The following is a 27,754-nucleotide window of genomic DNA, read 5'->3' on the forward strand; positions in this document are numbered from 1 at the left end:
GTTTATGACAGCATCAAACACAGTAGAGGGACTGTGGCTGCACTACTAAAATCAGAAATGAAAAGTGTGTGGAAAAGGGCAAGTGTGGCACAGGGCACGGACCCCGATCGGTGTCTCTGAGAGGAGAGAGAGGGAGAAACTTGACTCCGTGGATAGCTTAAGAAGGCAGGACCCTTTATAACTACTACTTATTGTAAGAATACAAGGCTTTGTAGCCTTAGACAGCTATAGGATTGCAGGCAAAGCTGCCCCAGTACTTTTCCATAACCCAACCCAAAATTCATCTAAGAAATGCAGAGGGCAGGTTCTCACACAAAGGAAGAACAGAGTGAAAAACACCCCGAGTGAAAAACATGCAGCTTCACACCCAACAGGAAAGGATTTCTTTATTAGAAAGTAAAGCTACGAATAAAAGAGTCTGCCACTGTGTGTTTTTGCACAAACTGGGGCTGGGGAGATGATTTGCTACTGGAATTAAAAAATAAACAAACCCACAGCCTAGAAAATTAGAAAATATTCCCCCAAGTAGTTTTCTTTGCTAATTAATTTGTCTTCACCATTAGACTTCTTCCTGTTCCTGTAATAACAAGCTATGTTTTATGACCTCTCTGCCTTTTTCTTCATGGTACTCTGAATTCCTGGGCATTGCTCTCCACTGCTGCTAGCTAGCAGAGACTGCAATTAGCACAAGGTGATACTTGCAGCCCTGGGCTGTTCTCGTTAAGACTCAGCGCCTCACACTTCAACCTGTTTTTTCCTTACTGCCTGTAATTGCTTGCCAAAGCCACCTTCCAACCATGGAATTTACAACCTTAACAGTGACTTCTTCCAGACCTGAATCTCTAGCTCTTCTGGGGGTTATCCAAAGCAATGGCATCTCTTGTATTTCTTTCACCATCCCCAGTTTTTCCACTAGGTCCTCTATTTAGGAAGCCAAGACTTGCCTGAGCTATAATATTTAAACAACTAAACACTTCAAGAAACACACAGAAAGGAGGAAGATGAGGCTTCTAAGCCAGCACGTGGCTTTGTATTTATCTACTTTGTAACTGTGCTGGCAGTTGGCTTCTGTTTTGTTACAGTACTTCCAGTGCAACCCCCACCCAGTTCTGATTCTGATAGTGATGGCAGAGCAGCAGTACAAACAAAAGGTCTTGAGAAAAGATTCCAGTCAAACAAGCCATAAATGACTTAAATAGAGCACTGTGCCACTTGTGAATCCTGGTTTGCTCTGGTAACATTTGTAAACTATGTTAAAACAGGGAAAGAAAGAGAAAAAGAGAGAAAGAGAGAAAGAAACAAAGAGAGAGGGAGAAAGAAAGAGAGAGAGAAAGAGAGAAAAAGAGAAAGAAAGAAAGAGAGAAAGAAAGAAAGAGAGAAAGAAAGAAAGAGAGAAAGAAAGAAAGAGAGAAAGAAAGAAAGAAAGAGAGGAAGAAAGGAAAGAAAGAGAGAAAGAAAGAAAGAAAGAAAGAAAGAAAGAAAGAAAGAAAGAAAGAAAAAAGAAAGAAAGAAAAAGAAAGAAAGAAAGAAAGAAAGAAAGAAAGAAAGAAAGAAAGAAAGAAAGAAAGAAAGAAAGAAAGAAGGAAAGAAAGAAAGAAAGGAAGGAAGAGAAAGAAAGAAAGAAAGTAAAACCTTCAGAGGCCTCCACAGGAAAAAACAGGGCATCTTTTGGTGCTTATATGAATATGTGTTTCGGTTTTGACAACAGAGAGCTCTATTGCTGGTGAATAAACATTTCCTGTGCCGGAAAGGAAACCTTCACACATCAGAAAGGCAGAAGGAGGAAGAGGCTTTTCACTCTGCTGCGAGATGCTGGCGTTGGTACTTGTTTGGGGGGGGGGGGGGGGGGGCGCAACCCAAGCTTTGGTGGTGATGGGGAAGTAAAATAGTTCTTTATGGAGTATTTTATAAAGAGCTATCAATCATTGCAGTATGAGTGTGAAGCAGAAGGGGAGCAACGGAGGGGTCATGCACAAAATAAATACAGGTTGTGTTTCAAGCCACGCAGCGAATGGAGATTTGACTGTGGGAAAGGAGATTCACAGACCCTGAACTTGGCCTTAGAGAGCAGATAAGTGCTGCTTGTGCCCACAGCATCCTCTCGCTGGGGTCTAGCACCTATAAAATAAATCCTGTAATGAAAGCACGTCTCCTCATAATGCAGTCCTGGAAGGGGCTGATTCATCTAATATCTCTTGCTTACAAATGTGCCATGGGGTTACCACAGTTCAGGCAGACTCATTAAAAGCGGTGCAAAACACACAGAGCCTGAATGGAGATGAAATAAAAGCTCTATAGATGGCTGTTACACATAATCCATTTGGTACTATGCTTCGAGCAAACAAAGGAGCACATTGTTTATAGGGCTGCTCTCTGCCAGCAGCAGGACAAATTCTTATATGATTCTAGTGAATATTTTACAACTTTCAACAAAACCAAGAGTGTGCCTTCTTCATAATGCTAGTAATTCATAACTGGGAGAGGGATGGAGGCAGGATAGGGAGAGCAGGAGTGAAAAAGTGAGACCAGGTGATTAGTTCCAAAACTCTTCCTGATTCTGAGCACCCAGAGGTCTGCAGTGGAAAAAGAGAAGGAATTTTTCATTATTTGACATGCATTGTGTAGAGCAGATAAAGTTTAGAATCTATTCCCTTACCACTACATTCAAGTGGTTTATAATTCTGCAACACCAGTAGGTGCCAAAGTGTGGATGGACAAAAACAAGAGGGTATTCTTGAAATGAAAGATGGCCAGGTGCTAAAAACCACAAGAGCAGGCACTGAATCATACAATCATTAAGGCTGGAGAAGCCCTCTAAGATCATCAAGTCCAACCATCAACCCAACACCACCAAGCCCATTAAACCATGTCCCAGAGTGCCATGTTTACATGTTTCTTGAACACCTCCAGGAATGATGACTTCATCACCTCCCTGGGCAGCCTGTTCCAATGCCTGACCACTCTTTCAGGACATAAATTTTCCCTAACATCCTATGTAAGCAATGAATTTGACAAGTACAGGACCTACCTCATTACACCATGGGGAAAAAAATCATATTACTTCTAGTTCAACATGTGGCATCTATATGAAGGCTTTTTTTCCATCCCAGCAAATGAACAGAAAACATAGTTTGCAGTCTACATCTTATTCATCTTCTCATACCCTGAGTTTAAATGATGTAGATGCACATTTCATCCTGTTCTCACTGGAGCTGCAGGAGGTTCTAAGCATGCCAACCTAGTTCCCACCTAACCATTTAGCAGCAGTTAGTTTGCATTTTTCACCACACCTCACTTTCTTTTCCAGGAACTATGTCTTGAAGATTACCCTCCCAACCTGAAGTCCTGATTTCCAGATGAGGTCAAGGACTCCCCAGGGTGGTATAAACTGAGAAGTGGGTTTCATGCCAAAGCAAAGGAAGTGCATGGAGATTTTCTTCCAGCTGACATGCAATACACCAACAGAGCTAAACCCATTTGCAATGTAAGGGCACTTTTGTGTCACCTACACATGCACAAAATGTTAGAAACATTTATCAGCTGTAAAGAAACACAAGAAGAGGGGTATCAGAGACACACACCAAAAAAACCCCCCTGTTATGAGGTGCTGTTTAGCAGCAGTGTAAGAACAGTTGTTAAACAGCAGCTGAAAGATGAGATTTTCACCTCCCCTGCTCAAGATACAGCTTAGCCCAGCTTAGAGAGGCAGGGTCTCTCTCAGACAGCCTCAGCTCTACTTCAGAAGGGAAAGCAAAGCAAGGAGACCCTGAATGCAGTCAGGGGCCTCACAGGGGAACCAACGGATCTGCAAAGGAAAGGGCACACTATGGGGCCCTGACTGTTAATACCATCTTTGTCCCATGAAGAGCAGTGGCAGCCAAACATGGCCTGGTGTAAAGATGTGAAGGCAGCACCAAGAGCAGATATGCAAATTTCTGTGGGAAAACACCCCTCAGAGGCATTGAGGAGCATGACATGTTTTCACATAAATCATTAGGTAAGACAGGATCCTATTTTCCATCCAAACAGCACTCCAGAAGACAAGAGGAGCTGAGGGCCACTCCTCTTTCCACGCATAAACAACCATTTCTGCCTCTGCCCAGCTGATCATACAGCAACTGCTTTGCCCTATGAGGATATCAAACAAGCAAATATGATGAGGATACAAAAATTCTGTTCTAAGGTGGTGCTTGATTTTGTATCTGGGGTAAATACTGACAATCAGGATACAGGAAGAGGCACATTCAGATTTCCTAATTACTCATTTTTCTGGACTATGAGCTCCCAGAGTTCATTGAGGCACTGTTTGTTTCATAAGGGGTTAATATATCTATTAACCATTGATTAATATCTATATTAATATACATATATATTAATACAGATAAAAATCACCACCATAGGTGGTTAATGTATGTATTCAGGAACACAAATTCCAGTGGGGTGGATTTCTGCTGCACCTGGGAGGTCTCATGGACTGAGCAAGTAAAGGCAGTGAGTGAGTAGGATCTTTCTGACTGTTTTGATAGGTCCAGGTTCAATTGCTGGCACATTCTGGACAAGCCACTCTGCTGAAAACTTCATTTGTACTCACACTATGCAAAAATCAACAAGTAGTAGCTGAAATTCAGCAATGAAATGGAAAAGGAAATAGAATTCTGTGACAGGGAGGAGCACTGTACCTTTCCCCTGTAGTCAGCACTGGTGACTCCACACTTTGAGTACTGTCCTCAGTTTTGGGCCCCTCACTACAAGAAGGACACTGAGGTGCTGGAGAATGTCCAGAGAAGGGTAACAAAGCTGGTGAAGGGTCTGGAGAACAGGGCTGGTGAAAAGCAGCTTAGGGAACTGGGGTTGTTTAGTCTGGAGAAAAAGAGGCTGAGGAGATACCTCATTGCTTTCTACAATCCCCTGAAAGGAGATTGTAGTGAGGTAGGGATTGGTCTCATCTACCTAGTATCAGGTGATAGAATGAGAGGAAATGGCTCAAGCTGCACCAGGGGAGATTTAGATTAGGTATTAGAAAAACCTTCTTTGCTGATAGAGTGGTCAGGCATCAGAATAGGCTGCCCAGGGAGGTGATGGAGTCACTGTCAATGGAGATGTTCAAAAAACATGTAGACATGGTACTTTGACACATGGTGCTTTGACAAATGGTTTAATGGAGTCAGGTCAACAGCTGGACTCAATGATCTTAGAAGTCTTTTTCAGATGACCGAGTCTGATTCTAAAACTGGACCTTAGAGGGGTAACATTAATAAACCTGAGCTGAGACATGGGCTGAGGAGAGGGCTGGTGGCTGCCCAGTGAGCTGCTGAGCATGGGGAGCTTGTGTTACTGAGATAAGCAGAGGCACCTTCTGAGCAACCAGCAGGTCTCCAGCACCAGCGCCCACACTCCATGGAAAGCCGCCCGGATGCAGGCTGTGATCAGCCCACTGAACATGTTCTGCTCTCCCCTGCTGCTCCACCAGCCAGCCTCCAAGCTGCTCCCCAGGAAAACACCCTTCTCCTGCTTCTCCATCCCCTGACAGAGAACTGAAGAGAACGCTCCTGGTTTCAGGATTGCCTCCATCCATCCATCCCTAGAGCCTCCCACAGCCACACACACTACGAAGCACAAACTCTGCTTCCCCCATAGGTTGCGCTGAGGGGACTGCTTCACCCGTGCCAGTTTCCAGCAGAAAATTCCCAGAATCACATTGGATGGGACCAGGGGCTGGGGGCAGCATAAGTGATTAATGAGTCCTCTGCAGAACAAAACCTCCTCAGCTCTGTCACCAGATAGTTGCTATGGTTTTTTGACACCGCTAGCAGAAATTTGCTTTGGCCAAGGGGGATCGGAGGAGGGGGGAAACACAACAAATATATAGAAAAGTCCTCCATTGTACACTGACAATTGCTCTGAGCAAAATCCCGTGCCTGTCTGGAATTTCAAGCTCTGTATAAATGCTTTCAATTAGATTTTGAAATAAATAAATAAATAAATGTCCCAAACTCCCACCAAAAATACAAATGAGGAGACTTTGTTCAGAGCAGACAGCTTGAGCCGTGTCTTGTTAGCCATCAACAAACTGTGAGAAATGTTAGAAGGCTTCAGCTAGGCTGATGTGAAAACAGCATCAAATACCCCTTCCTGTGAGACCATGTTAGGTGTTCCTTGCAGTCACTCAATTAAGGCTAGGTAAAATGCTTGCTTCACTGCAGTCAGGTGCAGCAACATCAGAACCTGTGAGCGGGGTGTTTTACCAGTCTCCAGATTCAACTGGTTTCAGAGTGCTTTGTGGCAGATGGCAGTTTTCATGGGCGTGAAATACTCTCATAGATGGGACAGGTTCTGCTTGTAATGTCCAATAAAACAGAAAGGAGAAGTTGGCCAGGGAAGGCTTTTCAATGTCTCTAAAAATGGATGCTCCCCATTTTACAAGGCATAAAATACCCACTGTGTCAATATCTGAACCTTTTGTACAAGTGTAACTGTTCCAATGAAATTCTGATTTAGAAAGTTGTTCAGTTCCAAGGTAGAAGCAGAGCACGTTGTCAACACCTTGACAGAGGCACCGCAAGTGCTTAAGGAAGAAGGTGGCAGGCTCAGGTGCAGCCACCCCCCCATCTTGCATATCTCCCTGCCTAAAACCTCAGTAAGGGCTTGGCTTTGTTCCAGTGGGAAATACTGAAATCTCAGGATGACTTTTCTTGCCTAGCTCACATTTGAAACTTCTCCAGTTTCACTCCTGCTGATGTCTGAGTGGTTGCTTTAAAATCCAGCAGAGTTTACAGAGTACAAGAACAGTGTTCAGTTTGCTTAGTACAAGCCGGAAGATGCAATGGGGAAGTATAGTGATTAGTTTCAGTAACTAGCTGTAACACATTTGACAGGTCATCAGATCACAACCCCAAAGTAACCATAGAATCATAGAATCAGTCAGGGTTGGGAGGGACCACAAGGATCATCTAGTTCCAATCCCCCTGCCATGGGCAGGGACACCTCACACTAGATCAGGCTGGCCAGAGCCTCATCCAGCCTGGTCTTAAACACCTGCAGGGATGGGGCCTCAACCACCTCCCTGGACAACCCATTCCAGGGCTTCACCACTCTCACAGTGAAGAACTTCCTCCTCACCTCCAGCCTGAATCTCCCCACCTCCAGCTTCATTCCATTCCCCCTAGTCCTGTCATTACCTGATATCCTAAGAAGTCACTCCCCAGCCTTCTTGTAGGCCCCCTTCAGATACTTGAAGGCCACAATAAGGTTCACCTTGCAGCCTTCTTTTCTCAATGCAGATAAGAGAAGGAGTTTTCCAGCCAGCCTTTCAATACATCTCTACCACTGAAGGCAACTGAAGTAATAACTGAAAAGCTCTCGTTTGGCCACACCTGTAAGCACATCACTGCTTTTCCCACTGCTTCACTAAGTGCTTGGGGCTGGAGTTTGCCACATTTCAGTAGTTTTGCTTTCAGCAGTCTTGGTTTTAAATGACTGCCTTGTTGTGATTTCAGTCATCCACCCCCTGCATGTTCCACCCTACCTGTGACCACTTCCCTGATTCCTGCGTTCGCAGGGCTTATGCCTGGTGTTCTATAGCACATCACTAGTGTTCATTCAGCACAGCACCTTTGCCATCCCCACGGCCATCAGAAACTAACTAAGCACAGACATGATGGTTAACATTTTTGTTTATTTGTTCCCTAAGTGTTTTCTTTCCCATTCCACAGATAGTATGAAAACATTCCTTTTACACTGGCTTCTTTGCTGAACTGGTAGAATCCCTAGGTGGGAAGTTCCTCCAGCAGAACAAGGAAGCTGGGGCTGACAGATGACAAAGTGAATTATCTAAAGCAATATTTTGTTGTTGAAAGCTGTAGTGGTAAGCAGATAAAAGCAAGTCTTCAGCTTCTGGAAAATAAGGAAGGAAAGCAGCTCCTCTTGTTTAGACATTTACAGTTCCTTTCTTCATTGAGATTGTCTTAGTTCCTTTGGACTGGGCCTGAGAGGAACTTCAAAGAGGTTTTATTCTTAGAAAAATGTGACAGCTCACCTTCTTTCCAAAGAGAGAACTCACAGGGCAGTGTCAAACTAGGTATTTATCCTTGAAGATGCCCTGTGCTCATCATTTGTCTGCACAGGAAATGCACCACAAGGGACTATGTATACTTAGTTATCTACTTCTGTCCTTAGACAACTTCAGTTCAGCACTTTGGTTTTACTAAACAATAAGTTCACTCACTGCCCATCTCCTCCAGTCATTTCGATTTCTTCAGGCTGACGAGTGAAAAACAATAGACATTATGAGATCACACCCAGACACTACTGAGTGCTCCAATCTAAAACAATTAACGTTGGCCTCCGGGTGCACCCTCACTTCAGTTTGCACCAGGAGCACAGTTTGAAGAGTTTACTGATCACCTCCACTGCTGGGCTTTTATTCATGCTGCAGAGTGCTCTTGGAGAGTGCAACTCGTTCAGATGCAAGGCAGCTGGCAGCTGTACTTCAAGGGTATATCTTACCACCCTTCAATTGCTAATGAAATGTGAAGCAGTCACATCAGCTCCTCAGCACCAATTTTCCTGTTGAAAAAAGCACTCCTATTAGGCTGCAGTACCTGTTAAGGTAGAAGTCAGCTCAGCCAGTTAACTCCAGGAGAGAATTAAAGCACAGAAACTAATTGGAAAGACACCAGCCTGACGCCTTCGGTTTCTGTCAGTCCCTTTTCTGCTGGCTAGCTGAGCTGAATTCTGGGGAACCCTTCACAGGCTACAGTTCTTCACAGAATCACAGAACAGAAGGAGCTGGAAGGGACCTCAAAAGACCACCCAGTCCAACCCTTTTGCCATATCAGGACCACCTAGAGCAGATCACACAAGAACATATCCAGGTGGGTCTTGAATATCTCCAGAGGTAGACTCCACAGCTCTTCCCTGGATGTCAGCTGAGACCTGCACCTGCAACAGGTTTCAGGATACATCAACTGTCACAGCTTCTAGTAACCAGCAATCATCTAATACCCAGAGGAATTGTGCTACATGGCAGGACTGCTACACAGGAGCAGAACTTCCTTCAGAAACTATTTACCTTCAAAGACCTGAAGATAAATCCCAGAATATTGGAGACATTTCTCTCCGTGTCTGTATGCCCCACGTTCAATTGTAAATGAAGTTTCTTACTCCACTAGGTGGGGTAATTTGTCTTCCAGTCAGATGTGGACTGGCAAACATCCCCCCTAAGCCTCCATTCTGGATGGGGCCACAAAATGCATGAAAAGTGAAAGGGGAGTCTGGTCCCCAGGAGCCAGCAACCTCTTTGGGTCACACCTCCTTGGCATCTTCTAGGATTACTTCCAAACCCTTCTGCTGGGAAATGATAACTTACCTTTAGAACATTCCCATATCCATGAACGAATAAAGTAAGAAACAGAAACAACATAAAAAACCCAAACCAAACATGGTCACCTTCTATTTCCCTTACACCCAGGTGCCATCTAAGCTGTTCTTTGATTTATCTGATGGTATTTACAGTGTAACATCCCTAGAAACAATCTCCATGGGTTTTGTCTGAGTTACAAGATGATCACAGAACCACACGGAATCACCAAGGTTGGAAGGGACCTCAAAGATCATCAAGTCCAACCTGTCACCACAGACCTCATGACTAAACCATGGCACCAAGTGCCACATCCAATCCCCTCTTGAACACCTCCAGGGATGGTGACTCCACCACCTCCCTGGGCAGCACATTCCAATGGCGAACGAGTCTCTCAGTGAAGAACCTTCTCCTCACCTCGAGCCTAAACTTTCCCCTGACACAGTCATGCTCCTAGAGCTTGGCCCTGCACTAGCATGAGCATAGTTACCAACAGGAGAGGCAGAGAATGCTAGCCTGCAGAACTGGGTGTGACTTGGGAGGATATACTCTGGCTAGGTGTAACCCTGGTGCATATCTCCCTCTGGCTGAAATAAAAACCTCCTTGGCTGACAGCATCCAACTCTTGGCTTCATCTGAAGTCCAGATTTGAAAATCAAAAAGGCATTTCCATGTTCATGCTCACTAAATAAATCTACTGACACAGGCAAAGAAAGGAAATCCAGGAAGCAAGCAAAATATTCAACAACCCATCAGCAGCAACCACTGTCTTAAGAGTTCTGTAGCTACTAATCTGCAACAGGGTTCAGCTCTCCCTATAGTTCAGCTCTAAAGAAGTCTTCATGGAAGGATACAAGGAGATAATTTTTTATAGTGTTTCTGGGATGTCTGGTAGGTATTAAGCTTAAACAGAAGTCAAAAGACTCACAGAAACAAGCCAGTATTAAAAGAGAGAGAGCTGTTCAAAGCACAAAACTGAACTGAACAAACCCCACATGACAAACAGAGGGAGCTCCAGTTGTCCTTATGTTGTCTGCCCACAGCTTTGCTTGCTTGCCCCCTTGAAGAACAGATATTGGTAACAATTGGTAGTTTTTCATGAACAAATCCATGAGGAATGCAACCAGGAAATACACCCTACCCAGTGTGAGCCATCAGCATTCAGTGCTGAAACTTTCTGCTGCTCCTATTACAAGAAGGATCTGGATGTGCTGCAGCATGTCCAGAGAAGGGCCAGAAGAATGAGCAGAGGCCTGGAGCTCCTCTGCTATGGAGACAGACTGAGACACTTGAGGCTGTTGTCTGGAGAAGGCTCTAAGGAGACCTTATTGTGGCCTTCCAGTATCTGAAGGGGGCTACAAGAAAGCTGGGGAGGGACTTTTGAGAGTGTCAGGTAAGGGGGGGGACTAGGAGGGATGGAGCAAAACTAGAGGTGGGTAGATTCAGAATGGATGTTAGGAAGAAATTCTTCCCCATGAGGGTGGTGTGACAATGGAACAGGTTTCCCAGGGAGGGAGGTTTTTATGGCCAGGCTGGATGGGGCTCTGAGCACCCTGCTGTAGTGTGAGGTGTCCCTGCCCACGGCAGGGGGGTTGGAACTGGATGATCCTTGAGGTCCCTTCCAGCCCCAACAAGTCTATGATTCCTGACAGTCACAGTTTGGACAGCAGGCAGGTGAATTCAGGTTATTTACAAATCCAGATATAGCTGAGATCAGCTTGATAGAGTTTACATGTCACCAAGCCCAGAACTTAAAATACAAGGCTGCCTACTCTGCTCTATTAATGGCATTTCTAAACATCAGTGCCACTGGAAGAGTTGTTTCTGAATGCAAATATAACAAACCATTTCCTGTGTGGATAATTGATGCATGACAAGTCTAAGGTCTCTGCATCTAGAGCTGAGTGTTACAGACTTAGAAAATTTGTCCATAAATACTCTGCTAAATATTTCAAGCTTGGGTGGAAACAAAAACCAGAAAGCTCCTAAAAACCAGAAAGCTCCTCGACAGCTACAGCAAAGCAGTTAGCAAATGGATTTGTCTCATAACCATTTCTACAGCTCCAGTTACTCTGGGATAGTACTACCCAGAGTAGGATATTTATGATATTACATTGACCACGGGTTCCAGGAGTATAGCTCTGGATGTGACAGAAAAATGTGCACAGGTCCTTCTTGTTATACACACCAGACAAACAGCCTTCTTAACATCTTCTGGTGGTGAAACAAGTGTGCAAGATGATGAAGAAATGGTCTGTGCAGTTGCTAATTCATACATGTGATAAACTTCACAGTATGTGCTAGACTGCTCTGTGAGAAAAGAAACCTGAGAAACACCATGACAAGTGCACAAGTAGCTGTGCTGCACAGTGAATGTTCTATGTGATGAATGATGCTGATCAACTGAAACCTCATCCATGGTCTGATGCAGAATCTCCTACCAGGACACTGCTTGACAGCAGTACCAATGTACATGGTCTAACAAAAGGACTTTGTGCTGGGCAAACACACACATTCTGAAATACAAAATGCATGAAGTATTCACAGGATGGAGGTTTGTGCTCCTTTAAGTAAGTGTCATGCTGTTGTTAGAATATGCCCCTAAGCAGAGGTGTGTTTAAGGGGTTAAGAAGAAAACTTGGCACAGGGAGACAGCTAATGCTGGCTTCACTTCAACTGCATAACTGCACTCCAGTCTCAGCAAGTGTGGGGTTTGCAGATTTCAGTTTGCAAATTGTGACAGCAGATGGCTGGAACCTGCCCCCATACAAATCCCATGCCTGAAATGGCATTGCCTACATTTACACAGCCTGAGCAAAGAGACTTTGATTTCCAGAGAAGGGTGTGAGTAACTTCCATTCCCACATACTGGGATGCCTGTTACAGAGAGCAGAGGATACTTGAAACAACAGCAAAGTATATGGCCACTATTACACAGCCAATAAACTTTTATTTAGGTGTGGAAGGAAAACATGTTTGCAAGAAGAAAGATCTAGGGAGATTTGTGGCTCCCCTGAAATTCACAGAAGTCTCACAGCATGCCAGTGCTTGAGCAAAAGGATGAGGTTCTTCAAATCACAGACTAAAGTCAGTATCAGCATCAACTGCATGGAGACTTCATCTCCACACTTCTTTTTGGTTGATACAATCTATGTATGAGGAGTAATCCAAATACTGGATGGCACAGATTTGGCAGGTCTTGCACCCCTCTTCACAGACCATGGTTTTGTCATAACTTACAATGAAGTTACTGTAATACTGCTCAAACAGTGTGCTGTGTGGCAGAGACAACTTCTTGGCCATTTCATATAGGCTTTCTGGCTTCAAGTCTTCGATGCCATAAGCTTTAGTCAGGATGTATTCCAATTTCCACTCTGATTCATTTCTCTTGTTTGCATCTCTGAGGTCCAAGTAAAACTGCCAAAGATCCTACAGTTTAAAACAAAAAAAAAAAAAGGAAAGAAAGGGAAAAAATAGGCATGGCTGTATTGCTTTCTTCCCTGCTTCATTAAGTCTCTAGAGTGAAATATTGATTAGGAAGCTGTCACTCCTCATTAATCACAACTGAATAGAAGGTCATGTCCCACCCCGAGAGCTGGGCTTACACCCAGCACTGGTACTTGCAGTGCAGTAATGGTGGGGGGATGGGGAGAAGAAGGCAAAGGGAGCCACAAAGGTAGCAGAGGCAATGTTTGAGGGCTTGCCTGTCCAAACCCTAACCAAACTTGACTATCCTCATGGCTGTGTTAGGAACATGGCAAAAGAGTGAAAATCTGAAGCTTGTTTTCTGTGGGCGCTGCTGTGGGGCAGAAAGGACACAGAGTCAAAATGGCCCAGACAGAATTTAAGGGAAACAGAGATGGAAATGGAGTGAAATGTGCACAAGAAAGGAGCAGCCTGCATTAGCACAGGTCTCCAGGGAGAGAGCCCAGTTCCAGCTGCAGGATGCACCATCACTGAAGTCAGCAAGGTCAAGATTTTACCTTGAATGACAGCAAGAGTATCCCAGTCATTCAGAGCCAAAATAATTAGATTGGAGTCACTTTGTCTCAAAAAAAAAAATAAAAAATCACATGACACTACAGAAGTCTTCAATTTTCCTTCTGTAATTTTCCTTATCTATAACTTCCTATAAAAATGATGAACTTTATATAGGAAGATGCATGATTAAGAAAGGCATCACATGGTTAAAAGTGCTCTCCTTCCTCTGTTCCTCTACATCCCTTTAGAAGCATTTCAGGAAATCCATCCCAAAGCTTAGGTTACCATCAGCAAACAACACTGGAATGTTCACAAGCTCAGGCCTCTTTAGCCTTTGCAGAGTTCCCTCTAAATAGTTTTAGTATACTGCCCAGAAAATTTCTGTCTTTGATTCTATGTTGTAAGAATATTCCATAGAGAACGGGAAGTGCTGGGCAGTCCTGCAGGCACAGAAAGTCTGACCAAATTCTCTTTCCGATTTCCTTTCCTTTGCCCAGAAAGAAAACCAAGAGTGAGCAAAGTTCCACCAATAATCACAGTGTGACTGAGGCTGACAACTTGGTGTAATTTTGAATGACACTAAACAAGGCCCCAGAATCTTCACTTACCAGCAAGCTATAATCAAGAAGATCATATTGATACAATCTGACACCAGGGTTATTGGACTCCATCTGCCATACATTCTTCACTGGGGTTACAGCAGGTGCCACAAACAGGGAATTTACTGGCTTGCCTGTGGGAAGAGGGAGGAGGAAATGGTTTCCTTTCAATCATTTCTTTCTCAAACAAATATTTTTGCAGAGAACCAACACAGCATGAACCAGAGTGACCGGCATAGCATTATTTCCCCTGTGTTAGTTACACCGCTGTGAATTCCTTCTGTACTTCCACTGGATAGACCAAAATCTGTCTAAGATACCCCAGCATACATTCCACTGTGAGCCAGTTAAGTTTATCTGTACTAGAGGCTTCCCATCAAATCCATTACCTGTGCAGAATGGTCTTGCTTATATGGGAGATCTCAGTACTTGGCATATTTCTGCTGAAGAAATATTCACAACTTTTAATTGCTGCAATTTACATGGTGCTTTCTGTATGTAGAATGCTACTGGAAACAACAAACTATCATCACCTGACACTGATTTCAGTCATCTAGACCTGCCCAGCACCTAGCATGTGAAAAATCCCTGCAGCAATGAAACGTGAAGATGTACACAGGTTTTAATTAGAATATGCAGGCTCTCTGTGGAACAAAAAGGAAGCCCTAACTATTCATTTCTCAGCAGCATCACAGCAGTGAAAACCACAAGGTCAGCCTCCACAGAAGCTCTGAAAGCTTGGGAATCAGTGGATTCTTCTGGGGAAGATAAAACTTAGCTCTGTATCTCAGCACACTGATGCTGGCTACAATTTCACACTTATCCTGAATTCCCTGGCATTTTATCAAGAGGAGAACGGCACCAAGAGAAGACAGCCTAAAAACACACAGATAAACACAAACTGCATTCAGATCCTGGGAACCCTGCAATGTCACTGCTCACATTTTGTGAAATCATGCAAAATTATTATTTAGAAGCAGTTACTTGCATGTGCCAACTGTAATGCAGGGCACCAAGATCAGACTGGCCTCAGTGAAATTTGCAGTGGAGATGATGATTTCATGCACAGCTAGGACAAGGCACCAAAAATACGTAGGTATAAGACCACCCTGAACACCATCTAATAAAATGGCAGTTCCTTCACTAGGGCTGGATCCCTATTCCATGTCAAAAGGTAAATGATTTAGAATGCTGTCACTCCAGTCAGCCTTTTGGGCATTGCTTTCATGTGTTCATATAAAACTATTAGCAAAAGAGCCATTTGGGTATTTTCACAAACCAAAACAATGGACTTCTCACTTTTCCATGGTACAGACACAAATTCCTATCCAGTTACCTGTTAGAGATCTTCTGTTAGAGTCTTCCACACAGCCATGCCCATGCTTAAAACAAAGGAATGTCAAAGCAATAAACAACATTTTCAAACCTGGGTGCTTTTCTTGAAGGGAAATTAGCTGATCTAAGAGATGCAACAGGCAGAGACTTTCTTTCCCCTGCCTCCTGCTTACCCTTATCTTAATTAACTTTGAAGCAGCAGGGAGCTCAGCAGAGAGGCACAGTAATGATGCAGGAAACACAAGAACACAGAGCATGTCTAGTTGGCCTGAGAACATTCCCTTTGACACATTACACAATAGCAACTGGCTAGTATAATTTGCCCATGTCACTGAGAGAGTGGAGAGGAAAGAGCAAGAATTCTTGTCTAGGCATAAGCATTCATTAAAATAAAATTTTAAAAAAAGAAAGAGGTAGCTTGGGGAAGTCTCTTCTGAGCTCAACAAAAAGCCAGGCTGCCTTGCAAGCTTATCTCTGGAAAAAGCAGGGCATGTGTGAGGCTTGAGCTCTTGTGGATAAACAGCAGGATTTCCCAGTTTCTTTCTTCAGTTATTTGTTTACAGAGGCTAACTAGTAAGCACATGCAAGAAAGAACTCATTTGCTTTCACTGAAGACAAACAGATGAAGGGCTCAGCAAGCATCATTACCTTCCTCATCCAGGAGGACCATGACACTGTCTCGGTGTGTGTGTCCAAAGAACTGCCCCGCGATGACGCTGCTGTACTTGCGGAAGATCTTTACCAGCCTCTCGTTGTAGTGCTCCCTCATAGCTGTGATGTTCTTGGCAAACGGCAGGTACCCTACTGGCACGTGTCCTATTATATACACCTATGGAATTAGGCACAGGAAGCACAGTTAGCAACCTCTACTTAGAGCTGTAACTTAGAAATGGCTACCAAACCTTCCTAATAATCATAGGACCGAAACTCTGCAATAATCATAGGGTAGCTTAAGTTGGAGGGGACCTCAGAGATCATCTACTCCAACCTTCCTGCCATGGGCAGGGACACCTCTCCACTAAACTTGGCTGCTTGAGGCCTCATCCAACCTGGTCTTGAACAGCTTCAGGGAAGGGGCATCCACAACTTCTCTAGGCAATCCGTTTCAGAGTCTCACCATGCTCACACTGAAGAACTTCTTCCTAAGATCCAGTCCAAAGCTACTCTCCTCCCTCAGCTTAAAGCCATTCTCCCTTGTCCTATCACTAGATGTCCTTATAAAAAGTCCCTCTCCAGCCTTCTTGTAGGATGCCTTCAGGTATAGGAAAGCAGACCTTAGGTCCCCCCAGAGTTTTCTCCTCCCTAGGCTGAACCCCAGCTCCCACAGCCTACCCTAATAGCAGAAGTGTTCCATCCCTTGGATCACCTTTGTGGCCTCCTCTGGACTCACTCCAACAGCTCTGTGTCCTCCTTATGCTGAGGACACCAGAACTGGACACAGCATTCGAGGCAAGGCCTCACAAGAGCAGAGCATAATAATGCTGTCCTAGAAATGGCATTCTGAAAGCTATGAATCACCACAGTTTTGTTATACAAAAGAACATTTAAATTCCTAACAGGACAAACTGAATAGATGTTTTTAGTGAGTTCAGTATATTCTTGGGAAAGAGTTCTGAGAAGTCTATATGTGATTCAGGCTGGATGTGAGGAAGAAGTTCTTTACCATGAGAGTGGTGAAGCCCTGGAATGGGTTGTCCAGGGAGGTGGTTGAGGCCCCATCCCTGCAGGTGTTTAAGACCAGGCTGGATGAGGCTTTGGCCAGCCTGATCTAGTGTGAGGTGTCCCTGCCCATAGCAGGGGGGTTGGAACTAGATGATCCTTGTGGTCCCTTCCAACCCTGACTGATTCTATGATTTTAGGCCAAAAGGAAAAATGGATCAATTATTTCACATGTAAAAAAAGAAGCTCCTAGGGCAAGACTTATTTGGCATCTCAAGGGGATGGTAATCAAAACTTCATTTAGAAAATCAGAGAGCCTGCATGGTGAGAGTCACCAGAAACACAGAACTGGTTAAAACCCTTCTGTCTGATGTCAAGACTGGGTTTCAGCTGCAGACGCCAGCTAACATGCTTCAGGGTTGTATAAGGAAGGGAAACCTCCTCTTTCTCCCAACTGTTTTAAATGGCACCACTGCAGCACAATGTAAGCATGGTTCAAATTAAACACTTCTTCTGGCCAATCCAATCCCTGCCCAATCAAACAAACATGAGCCAACAATTTATGTCCTCCCTTCAAAACCCAAGACAACTTAATACTCAAATCATAGCAACTGCTGCAGCTTGGATAGGTTTTGTGGTTGACAAACTCCTTCCCAATTCCTACTTTTGGTACATAACAATATGAATCACATATGGTAGCTTTTGTCTCAGACCAAGGGTGCATATTTTGATTTTAAAATTAAAGGCTATAAGTAAAAAGAGGCAGAAACAAAGTGAAACTGTTAAGCATTCTCATCCTGATTTCTACAGTATTTACACTGGAAGAAAGCAAAGATATTTTGCTGTATAATGTGTGAAGCTGCAATCAACTCTCATTAATTGTTGCAGTATAATGTGCAAGAAAATATTCTGTCAAAAATGAGATTTTTTTACTTTGTAGTATCTCTGTCAGCAGTAAGATTCTTCTAAAATCATGTTTATATTTTCAGTGGTTAGGCCACACCTTGAGTACTGTGTCCAGTTTTGGGCCCCTCAGTTCAGGAAGGAGGTTGTCTTGCTGGAGCATGTCCAGGGAAGCACAACAAAGTTGGTGAGGGGCTTGGAACACAGCCCTGTGAGGAGAGACTGAGGGAGCTGGGGTTGCTTATCCTGGAGAAGAGGAGACTCAGGGTGACCTTATTGCTCTCTACAGCTACCTTAAGGGAGGTTGTAGACAGGCAGAGGTTGGGCTCTTCTCCCAGGCAACAAGCACCAGAACAAAAGGACACAGTCTCAGGCTGTGCCAGGGGAGGTTTAGGCTGGAGGTTAGGAGGAAGTTCTACACAGAGAGAGTGATTGCCCATTGGAATGTGCTGCCCAAGGAGGTAATGGAGTCATCATCACTGGAGGTGTTCAGGAGGAGACTTGATAGGGTGCTTTGTTGCATGGTTTAGTTGATTAGGTGGTGTTGGATGATAGGTTGGACACGATGATCTTGAAGGTCTCTTCCAACCTGGTCTATTCTATTCTATTTTATTCTATTCCTTCTTACATGTTTTTTTTTTTCCTTTTCAAAGTTTAAACCAATAATGCTCATGGGCTCAGAATAGAACAGAATGGAACAGAACAGAACAGAACAAACCAGGTTGGAAAAGACCTTTGAGATCATCAAGTCCAACCTAAACCTCACAGTCCCTAACCTCACAGTCCCTACCTTTTCCTTCTTTTGTGAAGAGGTTTCTAGTATTCCCTCCAGCCAGGCAAACTGGTTGGCTGGGTCAGTGATATTCACAGTCACAGTGTTGGGGCTGTAATATAAATTTGTGTTCAGACTGATTATCCTGAGTGGTTGAGAGAGATCACTGGATTCAAACAGTTGAGTGTAGAAGCCACCTGTGAAAATAAAACCAACATCACCTGAAAAAAGGCACAACTTTAGCATGCAAGCACAGCACTGACCAAGTGTGCAGCCTAATCATTCTGATCAAATGGAACAGGGCATGTTTATTCAAGGCATGCAGCACCTTATCACAACAGAACATCTTAAGAATCTGTTTTTCACAGCATTTTAGTAGAAGTTAACGCTGAATTTTTTATGAGTTCTTGCCTGTAGCTGGTCTTTGTGTTTATCTGGCAGTTTGCAGATGCCATTATCCAGCTAACACACAAAAAGTGACCTGTAACATTTCTTCCACACTGAGAGACAATTGTTAGGAAATGCACATTTCTTGAAATGCTGCAGACACATTGGTTCCTCCAGGAATTCACAGACTCACAGAATTATTTTGCTTGGAAAAAATTTTTAAGATCACGTCCAATTATCCTCTGTCTCTACTAAAGAAGAACTGTAGGCCACACCTTGAGTACTGTGTCCAGTTCTGGTCCCCTCAGTTTAAGAAGGGCATTGAGACTCTTGAACGTGTCCAGAGAAGGGCAACAAGGCTGGGGAGAGGCCTTGAGCACAGCCCTGTGAGGAGAGGCTGAGGGAGCTGGGGTTGCTTAGCCTGGAGGCTCAGGGGAGACCTTATTGCTCTCTACAACTACCTGAAGGGGGGTTGTAGCCAGGAGGGGGTTGGTCTCCTCCCCCAAGAAACCAGCACCAGAACAAGAGGACACAGTCTCAAGCTGTGCCAGGGGAAGTTTAGGCTCGAGGTGAGGAGAAAGCTCTTCACAGAGAGAGTTGTTTGCCATTGGAATGTGCTGCCAGGGAGGTGGTGGAGTCACCATCCCTGGAGGTGTTCAAGAGGGGATTGGATGTGGCACTTGGTGCCATGGTTTAGTAGTCATGAGGTCTGTGGTGACAGGTTGGACTCAATGATCTTTGAGGTCTCTTCCAACCTTGGTGATTCTGTGAAATTCATTAAACTTCAGAGTGGGATATGAAGAAAAGATCATGGTTTGTGATCCAAGCTCTTGAAAGTCTCCTATACAGAGCTTCCTCATGGGTGCAATTTTCTTAGTACAGGGACTTCAGTGGAGCCATGGCAATAAAGCTATAACAGCAGACCTTAACTTCAGGTCTGCCCCTTTGAGTTTTATGTTTCCTATTTGAGTTTGTCCTTCCATTCTTACTCACTGTTCCTTCTCATTCAGGATACACCACCCTGTATTAAACACCTAAATCCCTAATGTTTGAGTGGATTGGAAATGGGTTGAACTTTGCAATCATTATGATTGAAATAATGATCATAATAATAATGTCATAATAATATTGACATCATAATTATGATGTCAATATTCTCCCAGGTTAGTAAGTTGGACACAAGTATGATTCAATTAACAGTATAATCATCAAGACTATGTGCTATCCTAACTTGAATCAAGCATGTGCCTAATCAGTATGCCCTGAAATATAGTAAATAGCAAAACAGAACCAATATTTCATCAATTTTTTAACAACCATGCATCTCATGCCTTTATCTAAAGAGTATTATGAGGTCTTGAAGGCAGTAGAATCTTTCACATGCATTGGTACAAACCCAGTAACACTGCAAGAAGAGGATAAATGAGAAGAGAATAAATGTACCCTGAAGACAAGTAACTTCTTCCAGGAGAAGCATTACAGATAATCCATTGTGGTGATTCATTCCAGGAGACTTAGTTAAACAAATGGGACAGATCTATAGAAACATGAGTTTTTCTAAGCCCTAGCTTTGCAATGCTTCACTGGCATATTTTACCTTTTCTCAAGGTATTGATTGCTTCATCAGTCAGCCAAGGTTTCCAGAAATCTGCTACAGCATTGTAAACTTCACTGGTGGTTACAGGAAGCTGATCCTGTGACAGAGTAGAACCTGTCTAAGTCTTAGCATTCAAACATGCAAACAAAAAAACCAACCAACAAACAAAATCACTAAATTATGTCCCCCTCCCTCTTACATACATCTAAGTGAATCCAGTCACCACCAGGAGGAACTCAAGAAAGGAAGAAAAAGTTCCTGAACATCCAGTATTGCTGATCAGGAACAAATGGATGTTGGTCTCTTCTCCCAGGCAGCCAGTACCAGAACAAGAGGACACAGTCTCAGGCTGCACCAGGGGAGGTTTAGGCTGGATGTTAGGAAGAAGTTCTATACAGAGAGAGAGATTGCCCATTGGAATGGGCTGCCTGGGGAGGTGGTGGAGTCACCATCATTGGAGGTGTTCAGGAGGAGACTTGATGGGGTGCTTGGTGCCATGGTTTAGTTGTTTAGGTGGTGTTGGATTGGTTGATGGGTTGGACGCGATGATCTTGAAGGTCTCTTCCAACCTGGTTTATTCTATTAAACAATTCTATTCTATTCTATTCTATTAAATGCCTAAATTTAATCCCAACTGACTGCATGGCTTTGATAATGCACTGATAAACTAAGGCCACAAATACTTCAACCCCTGGGAGCATAGCAGAGTGGAAAACCATGCATTCTGCAATATTAATACATATATACACTTCAGTTTCAAAGACTAAAAACAAAGTCTTTTGCAGCAAGTGAATTTTTCAAGCAACTTGGGGTTCACAGCAGCTGCCCAAAACTCCACTAACAGCCTTCAGATACATTCTGGTGAAATTTCCAACTATCTCCAGGATATAGAATCATAGAATTGCCAGGGTTGGAAGGGACCTCAAGGATCATCTAGCTCCAACCCCTCCCTGCCATGGACAGGGACCCCTCACACTAGATCAGGTTGCTCAGAGCCACATCCCTATCTTGTACTTCTAGCAACAAAGAATCTAAAACATAAAATAAGAGCTTTGTCAATGTTTTTTCCCCACCTGTAGCACTCTTCAGCCCAAGAACCATATTCTCATCTAACCCCAAAAGAGAGATGCCAGTCTGTCCTTGCTTTTCCTAAAATACCTGCTTGGATTCTTAGGGCCACAAAATAAAACACAGAGGTCAAAAAATAGGAGCAGTATTACAGTGCATGTTTTCTTAAACATAAAATTTGACCTTTCTAAGAACTTTGAAACTACCCCTACGTTGTTAGAGGCTTAGGCACCAAGTCTGTGTCTAGGAGCAGTGCAATCCGAAGGCTGTTCAGATGTTTTCTGCTTGCCACAGCTAACACTCACTCACAGACAGAGCAAAACCTGATTTCAGATAAGAGGCCACACTATGGCCTGAAGGTGGTCTAGACCCAGGCACATCAAGTGCTCTGTGAACTTGTGGATTAGGCAGCAGTTTGGGAATTCATTTTAAGCAGGGGTAAGGGTGTGAAACAAGTAAGACTATTCAAAAAGACAGAGGTTACAACATGACCTGAAAGGTACCCCAAGGCTTGATTACCCTGAGTAGTACTTTTAGGCTCTGCAAGAAAAATCACCCAGGACTGTTAAACTGTTTAGATGGGACAGGTCAGAACACAACAGAGAGCAATAAAGTTCTTTGGTACATGGTGAGCACAAAGCTTTACTCCTTGCTGTGCAACGGCCTGCAGCGTGTGGCTTGATCCACGTCGCTTCCAGCCCATAGGACATTTGCCAAGCACATGGCTATGAAAACCAGCAATGTCATCACAAAAAAATCCAAGAACCTGAAATGACCCAATAGTGGGGAATTTGTGATCTCATGGGCTTTTTGAAACAGTAACAGAAAGTATCTCAGGTTTGCACTTCGGTGAAGCCTGCGCCCAAGTATCAGAGAAACACTCCCGGGTGGTTTCGTGCAGAGAGAATGGCAACAGTTATTCCAGCCACAAGCCTGCTTCCCAATACTATTCGCTGCCCATCTGCCCCTCCTGATCATCAAACAGAAGTCAAATTTGCTGGAAAGAAATACTACATTGTCTGTCTGCAAGGTTAATGCACAGAGATTTTTTTCCCTTCCGTATCAGACTGCTCAATGACCACTAGTCTCTGTTAAGACTTCAAAAGAAAACAAACCAAAACCCAAACCAAACACCCACCAGCCAACCAAACACTAAACCACTGACTGAGATTTCAGTTAAGCTGTTATTTATCAAAATAACTTTACCAGTGGTTTCTGGTGAATCAATCTGCTCCCTATCAGTGCCTGTGTCAAGCTGAAGCTCCACTACCAGAGTTAAGAACACAACAAAATGAAGAAAGCAGCTTGCTTTGTGTGCTTACATTTCCAAGGTATGTTTAGGTCTTCTTTTGCCTCTCACATTTCCCTTTCCTCTCTCTAAGCACCTCTGTCACTCCCTGATTTGGGAACCTCTAAGTCCAGCAATGACACAACCACTAATTACAATTACCTGGCAGGCCTAATGAATAACCCAGAAAGCTGGAATAAAAGTCTTTGAGGGTGTGGAAAGGATGTTACTGAATTCCCATTAGGTATTTCAAACAAAACTTTAGCTGACCTGATCCTTCTGATTCCCTCAGACCCAGTGACAGGATTTGCCTCTCAGTCCTCCATGCTGCCAGATCAACCCACGATATGCTTTAAAGGACAGACACATGAAGCAACTGTTTACTTTTGAGCTATGCCAAGAACAATAGTCACAGAACACTACAAGTGAAAAAGCACTGTCCTCAGCTGCAATCACCCACATAGCCAGTAAATCATCAATGAAAGTATTTCTAAGTGTCCAAAAAGGAAAGGGGGGGGAAAAAAAAAGGCATATATTTCAGAGCAGTGGCAAAACCATGAGAATGTAAACTCAAATTCTGCCATGGTGAGAAAAATCACAGAATCATAGAATGGCTTAGGTTGGAAGTGACCTCATCTACTCCAACCTCCCTGCCATGGGCATGGACATCTCTCAACTAGGCTCATCCAACCTGCCTTTGAATGAATCTCTCTGGGCAACCTGTTCCAGAGTTCCACCATCCTTGTACTAAAGAACTTCCTAAGATCCAGTCTAACCCTACTCTCCCTCAGCTTAAAACCGCTGCCCCTTGTCCTATTGCTAGACACCCTTACAAAAAGTCACTTTGCAGCCTTCCTGTAGGATCCCTTCAGCTATTGGAAGACAGCTCTAAGGTCCCCCCAAGAGTCTTTTCTTCTCCAGGATAAACAATCCCAGCTCCCTCAGCCTGTCCTCATAGCAGAGGTGCTCCAGCCCTTGGGTTGTCTTTGTGGCCCTCCTCTGGACTTGCTCCAACAGCTCTGTGTCTTATACTGGGGACACCAGAACTAGATGCAGCATTGGAGGTAGGGTCTCACCAGAGCAGAGTCAAGGGGCAGAATCCCCTCTCTTGACCTGCTGGCCACACTCCTCTTGATGCAGCCTAGAATACAATTTGCCTTCTGGGCTGCATGAGCACACTGCCAGCTCATGATGCCAGCAGAAACATTAGCAGTAGGCCTTGAATCTTAGCAGATCCATGAGGATGTCACTGGTGTTAGACTAAGTTATTGCACACATGTACATGACTTAACACAGAAAGACAAAATGTGTATTAACTGTAATGAGATCTGGTAGTTCTAAGCTTTGAGGGACACAAATGTAACTCTTATTGTTCACATCTGCTTTCTGAGGGGTTAGGAACACACTCAATATGACACATAAACTAATTCCTAACTTGTTTTACCTGTGGCCAGTAGTCATGATTGCCCAAAGCTGGAAAAACCTGAAGATCTGGAAAGAAATGACGAATGGTAGCACTCATATTGCCAATTATGCTGATGACCAACTTTGTGGAGAGTTCTTGCACTGGAACATGAGGAGGGCTATCTCTGAAAAAGGAAAAGGCTTTAATAAGAAAGGTCCATTAGCACCAGACTTTGTAGAGTTAGATAATGGTTGAACTTGATGATCTCTTCCAACCAAAAGGATTCTATGGTTCTAAGGAAAGGTTAAAAAAAATATCTGCAAGCACATTTCCATTGTAGCATGCAATACTACTATAAATGAAAAGAACAGAATTGTCTAAAAGGCTCCCTGCAGGGCTTTTTTTGGACAACAAAACCAAACCAAACAGACTAACGTTGGTCCTATGATTCACATTTATCATAACTAAGATTTCTTAGGCATTAAATGAATTCAGCTCCACCACTTTGAGCTGTTGTGCAGTCTGGGTTAAATATCTTCTCCCAGGAAAACCAAGCAACATAACACATATAACCTCTCCAGCAAAAAAGCCCCAGTCATTCACTAACATACTAGTTCTCACAGCCACTCCAAGACACTAATCTGATAGATTATCCCCTGATGTATACCACAGAAAAAACCCACACAATGGTAGAATGGAGGACTTCACTATGGCACAAGGGTAAACTAATGAATACTGACAAAATAACAGGGCATGGTACTACTGAGGTACTCATGTGCCTCCCTTTCGCACTTCTTTCTCCAGTCCCACTGCTAAGGCACACAAAACCTCACAGTAACACCTCTGTATGACAGAGTATTATTATGATGCCCATTTATTAGTCAGGAAAATCAGAACAGAAAGGGGAAATGTTTTACTCAGCAGAGACTGCACACATACAAAGTAATGCAGTGAGGGACTGTGAAACAGCACTTTAGGAGCACACACATCTAGGAGGGGTAGTAATTGAAACAGCATCTATGACGCTGTTCTCCTCCTCCTTCAGCCCCTGAGCTAGAATTCATATAGGCACCCAACCTGAATGATTTTATACACTTAAAACAAAACCCAAAAACCATCCAAAAACATAGCATGATTCTAATTACCTCTTACAGAACCAGGGAAAATCTGGCTATTTTCTAAAAAGGGAATGTACTTTAGGGTTAGTGACCTTAAGACTTACAAAATCCAGTACTTCCCATAATGACTTGTTCCAGTCAGCTATTCCTCTGACCTTTCTTTTTTTGCTTTCCCTGCACCATTTCTATTAGCTCACACTAATCCAGTCATGTGGTAAATGTCCCAATGACCGTCCAACAATACCCAGAAATTATGACAGAGATCAAAATCCGTTCCTGAAGTCTTATTTTCTCACTCAGTCTCCCACTAATTAGCCATCTGGACAAGTAAAGGGACTATTTAAAAGTAGGACCTGTGAGATATTAAAATGAGATCTGTTGGTGCAAATATAAACGTCTGAGTTACAGTTAATTCAGCTGCCTAAAGCTTCAACTGCAGAGTGTCCTGAGCACTTACCCTGTCCAAATTATGAATGAAGCCTGCTGTTTGGAATCCTTCATGAAGGCAAATGCTGACAAAATAAGCTGATACGGGGAATCACACAAAAAGTCTCCAAAAGGGCCTGGATTGGAGGCATTGGCTCCTTTGGAAGAGGAACAAACCTTGGTGCGATCGGGGGTAATGTGGTAAGTCGGATCTAAATGTAGGTCAGACACATGCCAGAACTGCCCTGTTTGCAGAGAACAAAGATTAAACAAAAATGTATTATTTGCATTTGAACTGGATATACATGGGTAACACCAGATTTGCTCCAGTTTCTCTACTGCTATTGCCCTTTGCACATTTTGGAAAGGAGAATAAATTGAACAAATTGTTGATTAGCCCATCTGACAAGTGTGGGCGAGTTCTGCCTTCCTGACAAGAGTTCTTCATGTAGATTGCTTAGAAAAATTGAAGACAGAAGCAGAGACATAGGTTTAAGCTATTCAGTAGATTTAAGAAAAATGGAGACCAGTAGAGGCTGGAAAATCAGCTCCTTTTCATTAATAGCAATCTGGAAATTGAAGAGGAGAGGAGACAATAGAAGGACTTCTTCACACCACCTGAAAAGAAAGGGACTTGCATTTAAATTATTTTTCCAGGCCTTCCCTGGCTGGAAGGTACTATAAAAGACTGCAGTCTAAAAGGAAAAGCACTAAACAGCATGTGTGCAGAAAATTTCAAAGCATTTCTTCTCCCTAACAGCAGCAGTAGCAAAGAGACCATTCTCACTCAGGTGAGAAGGTGTCAGCCTTACCTACTCACTGCCTTCCAGGCTGACACATTCTCAGCCATTGCTATTTAGCACTGCATGGGAAAAAGGAGATGAGAAGTGTAGGAATATGGTGAACGAGGTGCTTTAAGCTTGTATTAAGACTACCAGGTGTCAAATTTCATGTATAATAATAGTTGTTTCTCCCTGTGGGTTTCGAAGGCATGTGGTATCTGCTAGTTGTGAAACGGTGACACAGCAGATACCCTCAACAGACCCCGTGGAATTTTATGTCAGGAACCAAAGACCACTGCGATCTTTGAAGCCTGCTGCACCGTGACTCCCACAAACAGGAGACAGAAAGACACCTGGACGCTGCTGTTTGCTCTGAGGCACGTCTGAGTCACGGGGATGAAAATCCTGTGGAAGCCATGCTCAGCACTCACCTGCACACGCTGCTGTACATTAATCACATCAGGAAGAGTATGCTTGCTGAATTTCACGTTTGCAGTGCGTATCTCGGGACACCTGCCAAAGGCTGGGCTCACCTCGCCCACTACTGTCCGGGGCGCCGGCCTGCCCTGGCTAACTGAATCTGTGTAAACCCCACCACCACCACCTGTACCGCTAGTACCCCTTATCTACAGAGCCACACGCTGCCGAAGCCGGCTGGGACAGGGAGTACCACTGCAGCTGTCTATGCGCGGGCCACAGCGAGGCGGGAGGAAAGAAGCAACTTGAGGCGAGCACGTACCCACAGCCTCCCCCACAGCACGGCGGGGCAAGCGCCGTCCCTTCGCCGGGCCTCCTTCAGTCAAGCCTCCCGCACTCCCCCGTCCTCCATGGGCGAGCCCGGCCAGGCCCCTGCCCGCACTCACGCTGCTCAGCCCTCCCCCCGCGCTGGACTCACCCACGGCAGAGCGGGGCTGCGGCCCGGCCGGCGCCGCCTCCAGCGTGGAGCAGAGCAGCGCCAGGCCGAGGGCCGAGCAGGCGGCGCACCCCCACCGTAGCTCCATGTCGGCCGTACCGGGAGCGCCCAGCCCGACGACCGGCGTTCATGTGACCGCCCTGGCACGGAGGAAAGGGGCGAG

At 44.2% G+C, this 27,754-nt stretch overlaps 1 protein-coding gene across 1 annotated transcript; it reads right to left on the reverse strand.

The window, feature by feature from the left end:
• Positions 1 to 12,309: 12,309 nt before the first annotated feature.
• SMPDL3A (sphingomyelin phosphodiesterase acid like 3A) lies at positions 12,310 to 27,754 on the reverse strand. Its single transcript, XM_054174118.1, has 8 exons — positions 27,574 to 27,754; positions 25,928 to 26,141; positions 24,392 to 24,536; positions 20,592 to 20,688; positions 18,626 to 18,804; positions 15,922 to 16,102; positions 13,948 to 14,072; positions 12,310 to 12,787 (listed from the first exon to the last, which is right to left on the reverse strand). Exons 1-8 carry the CDS (start codon positions 27,677 to 27,679, stop codon positions 12,476 to 12,478), a joined length of 1,359 nt encoding a protein of 452 aa, XP_054030093.1. The 5' UTR covers positions 27,680 to 27,754; the 3' UTR covers positions 12,310 to 12,475.

This window comes from Dryobates pubescens, chromosome 28, assembly GCF_014839835.1.
Source record: "Dryobates pubescens isolate bDryPub1 chromosome 28, bDryPub1.pri, whole genome shotgun sequence".
Taxonomy (NCBI): domain Eukaryota; kingdom Metazoa; phylum Chordata; class Aves; order Piciformes; family Picidae; genus Dryobates; species Dryobates pubescens.